The following is a 13,112-nucleotide window of genomic DNA, read 5'->3' as shown; positions in this document are numbered from 1 at the left end:
AAGGCAAGCTACGAAAGACAGGGAACCACTCCATCGGGAGCGTGTGCACACGCAGGCAGGCATCTTTCTATCCTGGGATTAACAGGAGTGACATTATGTGGAAGCAAAAACAAAACCAAAAAAACCCAAAAAAACAGGTCTCAGCCCAAGAGAACACTGCCAGGAACAGGACCATTCCTCACCATTATTCCCTGTTTAGGCCAGTTCACCCTAAAGCACTAGCACTTTCCGCAACTGGAAGGGCACCCTTGATTACATAGCCTGGGAGAAATTCAAAGGAGAGGCCAGAGACTAGGACACAGTCCACCGGTATTAGAAGCCAGATCGAACAGAGGCAGATGGGAAGTCCAGCCTCAGCTTCAGCCATTTCAACAAACAGCAGCAACAAGGTGGACAAGGTTATCCCGCCATGATGCTCACTTTTCTTCTGTCCTTTGCAACACCTGAGTGTGTAAACATGAAAATGGCATAAGGGCGCCTGGTCAGCTGAGCATCCAGCTCTTGGATTCGGCTCAGGTCATGATCTCAACATCATGGGATCGGGCCCCGCGTCAGGTCCATGCTCAGCAGGGAGTCTGCTTGAATTTCTCTCTCTCCCTCTGCCTCTGCCTCTCCCCCCATGCTTGCGCTCTAAAATAAATAAATAAATCTTTTAAAAAAATGAAAATAATATAAACTTGCATCATGTAGCCCTCCTGCTTAAAATCTAAAGACAAATGAAAAGGAAGCTCTGAGGAGATCTGTTTGCTATTTTGGGCAAATGGGTCAGTCTAAATAATTTTATCCTCACTAAAAAGCAAGGAAATTGAAAAACCCAGGATGGACTCTACTGGAAGAAAAAAAAAGTCTGAAACATTAATGAAAAAAGTTAACAACAGAATGTAAAGAATAACTTAAAGGAACGCTACCATCAAAGATTTATTCCAGGTAACAGAAAAAATTTTTGGACAGGTTGGGTAAGATCAAACCACTAAGAAACGAACAAAAGGGGTATCAAAAGTTAAATTTAGGGGCACCTGGGTGGCTCAGTTGGTTAAGCGTCTGCCTTCAGCTCAGGTCATGATCCCAGGATCCTGGGATCGAGCCCTGCATCAGGCTCCCTGCTCAGCGGGGAGCCTGCTTCTCCCTCTCCCTCTGTCTAGCGCTCTGCCCACTTGTGCTCTCTGTCAAATAAATAAATAAAATCTTTTTTTAAAAAAAAGTTAAGTTTAATTAGCAAAACAATGGTAATACCACTGGGGGGGGGGCACAAATGAGTAACAGAGACTGGATCAACTCTCCCACCTGAAAAAATCTTGAAACTGAACAGAACATATAAAATGGCTCTGAAGACGCTGCACACGGAGAAACAAAGAGGCCTGAGAGAGGGAAACAAGATGGGCCCATGACTGCGCCCACCTTCTTGTCTAGACCCGGCGACCTCCAAGGCCCAGGGCAGAGGAGAACTCAGGTGGATCCGGGGTCTCCCAGGAGTTGAAGAGACAAAGCTGAGAGTCCGGGGAGGCCAGAGCTTGTAAAGCAGAGTCCTCAAGAACAGAAAGAGACAGAAAGAACTCTGGAGATGTACAAGGGTCCCCCTGGCTTATTCAGCAGAGTACTGACCAATTCCCATGTGTGAGGAAACTTTCAGAGGCCAGGGAAAGGATCAAGACAAAAGGATTACAGGGAACAATTTCAGGAGCTCACACCAGGCTGGGAGTCGTCCACCAAACTAAACAAACAAGCAAACAACAAATTAAACACCCTCAAAAACCCCCACAAAACTCAAAATCCAAAAGTCATTGAGAAGAGTCAATGAGAAGAGTAGTCTGGTAAAACTGGCCTTAGAATTAAATGCTGCTCTGTCCTAATAAAGCTTAAAAGCAAGACCCAAAAGGAACACACTGTTTTGAGGTTAACTTAATCACACATTAGAAGAAAACTCAAGAATATCGGTAGAGCATGGAAGTATCCACTGCCCAACATGGCAGAATTTACAAACCTGACCTGGTAATGATGACAGCATTAGTAGACTAGGACAAAGAAAGGATTATATCCATAATCCACGTATTCAAAGTAAAAGAAAGACTGAGTATGACAGATATAAGAAATGCAAAAGACAAAGCTGTGCGGGTAAATAAGAATTAGATCTTGGCCCCAAAAGGCGTGTACATATTGTTAACGGTAGAAAGGAAACTAATTAAAAGGGTGGTGGACTTAGGAATGAAGATATCACTTGAAAGAAAAAAATAAAACAAACAAAAAATAGCATTATACCACTGCCTACCTTGTTGTAGATTATGGATCAGGTTTGAAAGTTTTCAAAGGTCCGTGTAGATGGTTCAGAGACAGGAAGTAACTCAGTTTTAGCTGGTAAGGGTTCCACCACACCCTTACTGTAAATAAAGTTTCCCCTATTTCTACAGGCAAGCAACAGGAATCTAGTGTCTTCACATGGCTACCATCCTTCAAGGTGTGTCATTCCCACACACACACTCGACAGGAGTATCATTTCCACACATACACACACACACACACACACACACACATTCAACAGGTGTGTCATTTCCACACACATTCAACAGGCGTATCATTTCCACACACACACTCAACAAGGGTGTCATTCCCACACACACTCAACACGTGTGGCATTTCCGCACACACATTCAACAGAGTTGCCATTTCCACACACACTCCACAGGTGTGGCATTCCCACACACACTCAACAGGCATGTCATTTCCATACACACTCAACAGCTGTGCCATTTCCACACACACTCAACAGGTGTGGCATTCCCACACACATTCAACAGGCATGTCATTTCCACACACACTCAACAGTTGTGCCATTTCCACACACACTCAACAGTTGTGCCATTTCCACACACACGCTCAACAGGTGTGGCATTCCCACACACACTCAACAGGGGTGCCATTTCCACACACATACATACTCAACTGCAGGCACTGGGCTCCCGTGGGGATCATCACGGAGTGGCCTTCATCCGTCTCTTCAGAACTAGCCCATCAGTATGACCAAGGACTGCCGAGTCAAACACCCTAACCACCTCGTAGTGGATCACAGAGGGACCCTTTACGTTGTTGACTCGTTTCAGTAAAACAAGACCACAGGGCAAGCCATGATTTTATAAAGAAAGTTAAAGGCATAAAGTAAAACCAGAGTTATAAAGACTCAAAATTTAGTTCCCCAGACACACCAATCCTACCTTTAAGGTTTTGTAGGCACTGCTCATAGTGGTGACCCGGTGATTGGAATGATTACCGCCCAACTTACAGAGATGACAGACTGGCCTCCGACATAATTCACAGTACATGTTGATTCTCTCCGTTTCATGTTCTGGGCACATTAAGATCTATTGAGTGCAGAATCAAGGTGTAATTAAGGGTCCTCGGAGCTTGCAGGATACTCAAAGTCCCAAAATACAAAGACACGCTTTACAAAATCACTAAATAAAGTCATTTAAATGAATAAAAGTGTAAAAAAAAAAAGGGTAAAAGCATTTGGTGTATTAGAATTACTATGTTTCAATTTGAGGGTTCAAACAGTCCATTAAATATCTGATGTTATTGCCCTGAAACTTGGTGGTAAGATGGTGAAAATGTCATTCCTATCGGACTTACTCGCTGAATCAACCAGAAAGGCCCACTGGCCACACTGACTAGGCAAATCTGAATGACGTCACCAATATTTTTGTAAGGTACCGTAACAAACAACTGAAGGGAACCCATGGCCTCACCATCCTAAGAAATGTGCTACTAAGGGGGGGGAGGGCGGCCGGCTCAGTCGGTAAAGCATGCGCCTCGATCTGGGGCTTGTAAGCTTGAGCCACACGGGGGTACAGAGACTATTTACAAATAAAATCTAAAAAAAAAAAAAAAAAGCAGTCTGCTACTAAGGAGCCTTGGAACGCCTTCTGATACAAGCTTCCAGATGTTTGCTTTTACGTATTAATCATGCACACATTGACCAAATTTAGAACTGTCTGTTTCTTTCGTGTTTTTTTTTTCAGAACTGTGTTTTCCTGATTTAAGTTTCTATCCTCTTATTTACTCTGTAAACTATCACCATAGGTATGTTTGAAATTGTACATAAACTAACTGGTTTCATTTGCAAGAAAGAGGAGATTCCTTTAGACTAGTGTGTCAATGAAATCAGAAAGTTGTCTATGGCTCCAATAGTTTTGATTTTCAGCAACCACAACTGGTTTGATAATATCAAGACACAAAGGAAACGTCCAATACGAAAAGTCCTAATACCAATGTGCAGGACCGGGAGAAAAACAACTGGAAAAAAAATGGAAATTTTCCAGCGTGTCCAAGCTTCTACAATCTCGAAACCACTACATTTGTTTATTCATTATTATTTTAACTCCAGTATAGTTAACACATGGTGTTACGTTCATTTTCAAAGCCATTACACTTTAAATAAAATTATAAAATTTGGCTTTCTGCAAGGAAGGATAAGACCTCAAAGTTATAGGCAAATATTCCATAAGGGACAACTTTGTAGAATTTTACTATATGGCGTAACACTATTTAAGGAAAACGATATTTTCCTCAATATAACCTACTCCTACCTCTTCAGTTCTCTCTTACCAATCTTTTATTGTATTTGTAAGTAGAATAAATCTGCAATTTACACTCAAAAAATTGTACTCAAGATTTCATGGGTTTTAAATCCTAAAAACCCAAGTCTAATATAATTCGTTTAATAATCATAGGTTCCTTCATAATGGAATAGTATTAATCAATTTAATTAATCTTCTAAAAGAGGCATTAAAGCACCAAGTCGAAGTCGTAAATTTTTATGGGTCTGTGACCTGGCGCATTTAAAATGAGATAAGGAACATAACGGGGGATTAAAAACTCTTTGATAAATGCACTGCCACACTGACATAGTTTGAAAAAAGAGTCAAAGCGTGGAAGCACAGGCTGCTTTTGGTTTAATCTATCAGTCCTGCCCAACTTAGTGTGATGTCACAGGGGCGCCCAGCTGGCTCAGTCAGTGGAGCATGTGACTCGTGATCTCACGGTTAGTGAGTTCGAGCCCCACGATGGGCATAGAGCTTACTTTAAAAAAAAAATACACATACACACACACACATATATATACACACACACATACACACACATATATTTGGTGTAAAAAATACTCAGCTCACAGTTTCAAGATAACTTTTGGGATTTTTTTCCCTTTTCTGGGGGGGGGGGGGTTTGTTTGTTTAAGTAGCCTCCACACCCAACGTGGAGCCCAACGCGGGGCTCGAAGTCACGACCCTGAGATCAAGACCTGAGCTGAGATCAAGGGTCGGACGCGTAACCAACTGAGTTATCTGGGCATCCCCAATTTTTCTACTATAAGTTAAAGTAAGAGCAAAGTTTTATGCTCAAGAATGTAAACAGATTTTCATACTCACACAAGTTACTAAGTCGGAAGGAATGAGATCTTTAATCAAAAGAATCTATTAGGTTTTTTCTTTTTAAATCTATCTAAATCAGAAAGCAGCATAAATGAGGATATCCAAACATTCTGCTTCTCAGTCACAAAGCAGGGCAAATAACAATGCATAAGGGTCTTCTGAGCATTATTAGAGAAATTACCCAGAACATTTAAGAAATGTGAATTCCACTTCAGATATTATATAAACATTATACCACAAGCTTTAGAACATTAGGCTGTTGGGGCTCCTGGGTGGCTCAGTTGGTTAAGCATCTGCCTTCTGCTCAGGTCATGATCCCAGGGTCCTGGGATTGAGCCCCATATCGGGTTTCCTGCTGGTGGAGAGCCTGCTTTTCCCCCTGCCTCTCCCCCACCCCCACCCCACTCATGCTCGCACTCTCTCTCTCTCACTCGCTCTCTCGCTGTTGCTCTATCTCAAATAAATAAATAAATCTTAAAAAAAAAAAAAAAAGAACATTAGGCTGTACTTACTGTTATTTATCCCTACGACAGGTTTAGCGAACTAAAGATGTCAGAAAAATGTTTCCCAATCAAATCTTTTCGACAGCTATGGGTTTATCCCATTAAAGCACAAAAGCTTTGAACTTCACCACCTCTTCAATCTTAGAGAGTACCTCGGAGACAGCTCAGCCTTTCCTCTGTTTGCAGAGGTAGCCTGACGACCCTTTGTGTATCGTGCTGCATTACAGGGTGTTGTAACACAGAGAACCAGAATATTGCCTTTAGGCTGTGTGGGGGTGTTCAGCCACATACGAAATAACTCCAGATACCAGGCCATAATTTCGTATACAGGCTTGTTTTTTTTTTTTAAGTTCTCATTTTATTTTTTTAACATACACGTTTCTATGTTCATGAACACCAACCATCCGTGAACACCAACCAACCGTCTATCTACCTACTTATTTATAGGAAGATCTACGTTCAACGGGGGGCCTGGACACATAACCCCGAGATCCAGTCGCACGCTCTACCGGCCGGGCCAGCCGGGCGCCCCAGGCTTTCCAAGTTCTTTCCATTCTTGCTGTCAAGTTCTGGACGCGTAATAACTCCTTTTGCAATATGAACATTCTAACTCAATTGGAACTTCTCTTACCTTGGGCCTAAAGTTAGTAGTTGGACCCACGTACTCGTGCTGAGCTTTCACCGTACCCCAGGGGTGGTAAATTTTGAAGCACTCGTTGCAGTAGCTCGCGCTACAGTCCATGCAGCTCTTCGTGGACTCCTGGGGTGGTGGTTTACAGAGGTCACACATGATGGCTGTGGCCGCCCTGGCTGCCTGCCGGTACCTCTCGACAATAGTTTCCAAAGTGAAATTGCGAAACAGACCACTGATTCCTCGTTCTCCAAGATCCACATCGTGCTCACAGCCGGGGCAAGGAAAAGTGGTTGTCCTAGGGGTCAGGGAGCCGCGCTTCCAGCCTGTGTAATTGGAAGTCCTTGTTTAGTTACGGCAGTGGGAACGCGAACAGAATGAAGAAGAAAGGCGTGATGTTTTGGAAAGAGACAGATCTACAGATATAGCGCCCCCTCCGCCCGCCCCCCAAAATAACACTCAACGTGGCTCCACTTGAATCAGTCTGAATTCTGGAAAGGCTTAATGCTTATTTTTCCTTGGTATGCAAAAGACAAGCCCAACTTATTAAACAGGTATTAAAGAGGAAAGGAAAATCTATAGTAAAGCCCATACAAAAGCCATATCAAACCAAACAGATAGATATATGGACAAACATAGAATACAATACTACACAGGGGCAGGATTTTTTTGAATTATGTCATTAACATGTATAGTTATTTCTATATATCATATCCATAGTAATTTGGTTTCCATTTAAATGAACACAGCCTTGGCTGACGGATAGGAAATGAGTTCATATGTAAATGACAGGAGTCCCTACCCGGTACCCCATGGACAGGCTCCAGAGAGATCCAAATAGTTCTGTACACTATTTGAAACTGTATGCAAAATTTTCCATCAATATACCTATGCCCATTTTCTGGTTCCACAATCCATAGCTTTGATCAGATTCTCAAAGGAATCTGTGACCACCAAACGGTTAAAAACTACTGCAAAAGAGGGTTTCCCACAGTAGTATTGTTTAATCTGGGTAGGCAAATCATTAGTTAATTGAGTGCCAGCTATCAAAGAGTGAAAAGCTCATCCATAGACCTAGAAGCTAGTGACTTTAAGAGGGACCAACCATTTAGTAGCTTCTTATGACCTGAAAAAAAGAATCATTAAAATTACTTCATTCAGTAAGCCACAAGTTAACCCAAAAAGTATTACACATAATTTTCCAATACATAATTAATACAGTGAATGACCATAAATAGCACATTTGGTTCACTGATTTGCACAGATCAAGAAACCAAGACGTGACCGTCCTTACCCACAGGTTCCTGAGACTCTGGGGCTGTCCCTTCAGCCTGAATGCATGCATATCACAGTCCCTGCTCTCATTCGGAAATCTACGCTGAGAGGACAGTCTTGGTTTCCCACAAAGTAACTACCTAACTGTAAACATCAACTTCCTAACCTAAAGCCTTCCTTCCTTCTGCCACGGATCCAGTACCAACCACGAATGGCTAAACTTAGGAGACCACATTTAGAACGGGTCTTTCAACAGCTGTGTTCATATTGCCTTGGCACAGTACCATCACCACTGAAAAGACTGTCTTCAGTCAGGGCTGGTGTGATATCACTGAAGGGAAAATTTAGCAATCGGCCCCCAGTATTATTCATTTGAAATGACTCTACAGCATGCTGAGTGGCACTGGGTCCCCCGAAATTACTTATGCAGGAAACATGCAGAGTATTTTTAAGAGCTTCGTTTACCTTTACATTTCTAAACTTATTAAAAAAAAAAAAAAAGCATGACAAAAAAACCGCCCCGTAAAAATTAGAGAACTCTACGTAAAATATAGTCTTATAATAATTCTCAAAACATGCAACACAAGTCCAAGATAGTTCACAACACGGCAGGCATATATAACGAAATAAGCAGCAAAGCCACTTTTGAGACACATGCCAATGAAAATTCCATTCAGTGAGAGGACAAGCCAAAGAATTCTGGAAGTGACACAGTGCAGTGGTCAAGTTCAAACGGATGGACAGTCACATTTAACTGCATGCTTCCCCACGTGACCCAGGTGATAGAAATCAAAATGGAGAAACCCCACAATGTTTTAAAAAAATGGGTAATTGCCGGTTTTATTCATTGAAGGTGGCGATCAGTTTAAGGAACAGGATCAAACCAAATTAAATCACGACAACAAAGTCATGCTTTAACGTACATACTGGTGACACCCAGATTGTGGCCTTCATGTTCAGAAATTTCAAAGATGTTTTGTCCCTTTTCTGTAAACCTCTTTTATTTTTATAACAGAAATAAGGTGTAAAGCATCACATTAGCCTGCTCAGATAAAATATTAAATCAATATATCTCAGCTGCTTTCCTAAACAGATCATTAAAAAAAAAAAAAAATCCCCCATTTTTCTGTGAATGCCAAAGCATTTATGTTTTACTTCATCTGTCTTGGACTCCCACCATTATTTTCAAAAACAAACGCTAGAATATACGTTCAGGGCAACAAGGAAACACAACAGATCTAAGGATATTCTGGGAAGTAAGCCTAGTGAAAAAAAATCCAGACAGTGGAACTAAGAATGAAATGTAATAGAGTCAACTTTTTACTCTCTAAGCTATGCTGTCTGCTACAGCCACCATTAGCCAAATGTCACTTTCTAAATTTAATTTAAAGATTCAGTTCTTTGGTTGCACGAGCCCACATTTCAAATTCTCAAGAGCCACATGTGACCAGTGACTTGCACACTCCACAGTGCAGGGTCAAACAAACATTCCCATGAGCGTAGAATGTTCCATTGGATAATACTTTGGATAGCATGACATAATGAAAAAGAAAAGTAATGATGACTTTGAAAGGGAAGGAAGCAATGCAGGCCAAGCAATGCAATTGTATACGTCAAACTGCATTTACGGGGCCAGTAATATATGTGGATTATTTGAATACTGTCACCTTGCAGAATCGATTCTTTTCCCCATATCCCTTGACCTCAAAGCCAGATTAAACAAATATAAATCACGACACAATTTTAAAATGAAGACTCCGGAAAAAAATCTTCACATAGGTTCATAGCAAACCTCCCCCCAAAATGAGCTTTCAGGCATTGTGTTTTGTTGTTTAAATATCAAAGAGAAAATCAGGTCTTTCAAAACGAAGTCAATTCAGAATGGATTCAAAACCTCCACTCTTCTCCCATATTCTACAAGCTCTTTCCCCTATTACCTCCCAGCCAGGGAGTGGCTATCTCCCTCGATGCTGGACATTCAGGTTGGGCTTCTAGGTGCTTCCCAGTGGGCTGATGCTTCTTTTAGCACATTCTGACCATCCGATGCCTATGAGTTATAATTACCTTTTGAGTATTAATGAGCATTTTCAACTTGCAAAGCCTTTTTCTCAACTACTGCCTGAATAAAAAAATAGGAAACAAGCAATGAACTTTTTCTAAGCAAACTGCTCTTACCTTTCCACCTATTTACTAAATCTCAACACTGAAAATTCTCAGGGACTCCCTAAAGTCTGTAAGAGAAAGGGTGACATACGGCTTTTGGAACTGTAACATCTATAAATTGAGGCAAGCAGAGAAGAAGGTAAGGAAGACAGAAAAGGGATAACATTTCAGGTGTTTATTTTGTCCAATAAAATAGAAGGTATCACCAGCATTCTACAAAAAAGTAGCCAATTTTACTTTAAAGGTCAACTGGAGTAAAAAAAAAAAAAAAAAAAAAAATTCCTTTTAATAAGGTAGAGTTGGCCCATCATTCTCCGAGAGTCAAATACTTTGGAAAGCCTAAAAATGCTTTTGAAGTACATCATTTACCCACAAAGGGGTAAGACCTCAATGTTAAAGCTCAAACACTTTAGACCATTAACAGAGGAAAGACACCATATGCACAAAACAAGCGAAGATTACACTATTAAATACAAAAAAATTGCCAATGCCTTCAAGCAAATTTTTAAATGCAGAAGAAAATACTGGCTCGTTTAACCTCCCCAAGGGGGCAAGATGGCCGTTAATATAAGCTTTGCTCCACTGAGTAAATGGAAAGGATTTTTAAGGTTATTAAAAAAAAAGGTTCACGACATGGGTGTGCCATTTTCTTCAAAAACATCTTGCCATGCAGGTGGACAAGAGGGAAGCATTTGTGATCGGAGCTCCCTTTAAGAACACCAGACCTCGCTTGGAAATTTAGTCCTGTTGACCTTTAAGTCATTCAGCCCAATTTGTCCCCTTTCGAGGAAATTTTGAACACTTGACCACTGATGTCTAAAAACTTGACGCTATACAAGGTTCTTAAATTGAACTCTAACACTACACTGTGTGCGGCCACACAAGCAATGAAGCATTTTCTACCTCTCCACCCCAAAGATCTCCGTTGTGACGCTGTGAACAATGAACAGAAAGCTGGATTTAGAATTTCATTTCAAAGAGAAGATTCACAACTTGTTAACAAAAGACAAAGCAGCAACTGTGTCCTGTACACAACACAATTCTTGAGTTACCAGGAAGAGAACGTGTTTCTCCCTGGCACGCGTGGCGTTTGTGAAACCACGGCTGGGTGGCATTCAGGGAGCTCACCTTGGAGTTCAGAATGACCCGTGGCTGGGGCAGCCCCTAGGAGGCCCCAACTCTAGCTTGCAGATTTGTAGGTTACCACGATTGTCTTTCTGCTAACTGGTGAAAATACACAGCAAAGGCAAGCAGCTTTTGTTTGATTTTTTTACGGATGTGTATCAGCCCTGTAAACAGACGTTGCTAAAAGGGACTGTTGTCCTCCCGACAAAAAGAAACACAAAACGGGGGGAAAGCGTGCACACGTGTGCCCCAAAATGTACGGTAATATGGCTCTTTTTACATAATTGAATGCGTTACAGTGTCGTTGTAGACAAACCCTACTCTCCTTTCAAGGCACCCTTTATTGTACAAATCTGTCAAATCTCCAAGGCGATGATATGCAAAGGGGCCGTGCGAGCCAACGGCGGCGTTGGCCACATCTGCCATTTAAAATGTTCCAGGAGCCAGATGAGTGAAAAAGAAACAAGTGAAACTAATTTTAATAATACCTGTTATTTATTTAACCCAATATATCCAAAATAGCCTCACCTCAAAACGTAACAGAGATAAAAGCTATTAGAGGTAGTTCACGCTTCGTTCATTCTAAGTGTTTGACATTCGGAGGGTATTTTATGCTTCCAGCACATCTCAGCTCAGACTAGCGCATGTCGAGTGCTCAACAGCCCCGCGTGGCTAGTGGCTACCGTTCTGGGCAGTCCTGGTCTAATTAATTCCTTTATTAAGCCAGTGGCAAAACTAATTTTTAGAATTCTACTCCTCCCACACCAATTGCTCAGAATAGGACTTCCTTCCCAAGTGCGTCTAAATGAGGAAAAATAGAAAAAGAAATCTGCCAGGAAAAAAGGGGCCGGGGGGAGGCGGGGGGGGCGGACGTTGCTTCCCTATGAATTTCTCTTTGAATCTCTCCAAAGAAAAATTAGAGGCAAATGCCCCATAAATGGAGGGTGGCATTCTATTTGTAACACAATCACCTCTACTAATTTAAAACAGCTATCGTGAGAAGGAGGGCAATCCTAAAACCCACGTGCATTTGGTGAAAGCCCCCAGGAATGATTACTACGCTTGGAGCCTCCCCACCCTCTGAGTGCTTTATTTGTATTTATTAATTTGCTCTGTCTGCTCTTCTTAATGAATGACCGTGTTCTAACTATAAAGCTGTGTACAATGCCAGGCTGTATGATCGAGCCCCACGTCAGGCTCCTCCACTATAAGCCCGCTTCTTCCTCTCCCACTCCCCCTGCTTGTGTTCCCTCTCTCGCTGGCTGTCTCTGTCTCTGTCGAATAAATAAATAAAATCTTAAAAAAAAAAAAAAAGGAGGGACCGATCTATCTTGCTCATTCCTCTTCAGCATTTAGCCATGTCTGGCAACCAGCAGGGAAATGAAATATTTGCTGAACGAATGAACGCCAATGAACGCAAGGTAGAGAACTTCAGTACTGGGGAAGATACGGTGGTTGACGTGCAACGACCTACCACCCAGAAATCCCCTCTAGAATGTCTGCGAGCAGCGGTCACTTACCCACTGCTTGAAACAAAGGCTTCAAATACCGATGGCCCAAAGGCTGGATGGGTCATAGTCCAAGATGTGTTATGGCTGTCCTAGCCTATGTGGAGCCGGCATGGGGTTTTTAAATAATTGGAATTAAGTGCCAATGTTTAAAAGCCAGATGACACATCAAAACCGCTATCAGGTTTTCGGGGGGGGCAGTAAGTCTGACATCTGGCACCCCCAAACCCATATGGTAATGCACTGGTGCCACGTGGCTACTGCCTGGGTAGACAAGGCGTCCATTCTCGTCGCCAGTCCCGAACCCTGCGCTGCTGTCTCATAACAGGGGAGGCCTGGAGTCCGCTGGCGGCTGACGCCTGGGCTGCTGGTCTTCCTATGGCAGCTGAGTTGATGGAAAAATGGACTATTTACTGTCTGTATATCAAAGTCGTCAAATGAAAGAGGTTCCTGTATTTCTTATGCCTGCGGCCTGCTTCCCTAATGT

The 13,112-nt window shown here is 42.1% G+C and overlaps 1 protein-coding gene across 1 annotated transcript in view; it reads right to left on the bottom strand.

The window, feature by feature from the left end:
* Positions 1-13,112, bottom strand: part of TRIM36 (tripartite motif containing 36) — a 34,545-nt gene that overhangs the window by 16,906 nt on the left and 4,527 nt on the right. The window contains exons 3-4 of the mRNA XM_040622569.1: positions 6,555-6,880; positions 3,207-3,353 (exon numbers count right to left, since the gene is read on the bottom strand). Of these exons, the coding sequence (XP_040478503.1) occupies positions 3,207-3,353; positions 6,555-6,880 (473 nt within the window). The remainder of the gene's footprint in view (positions 1-3,206; positions 3,354-6,554; positions 6,881-13,112) is intronic.

This window comes from Ursus maritimus, unplaced genomic scaffold (genome assembly GCF_017311325.1).
Source record: "Ursus maritimus isolate PB19 unplaced genomic scaffold, ASM1731132v1 scaffold_5, whole genome shotgun sequence".
NCBI classification, from domain to species: domain Eukaryota; kingdom Metazoa; phylum Chordata; class Mammalia; order Carnivora; family Ursidae; genus Ursus; species Ursus maritimus.
This window is presented reverse-complemented; position numbering and strand designations above follow the sequence as displayed.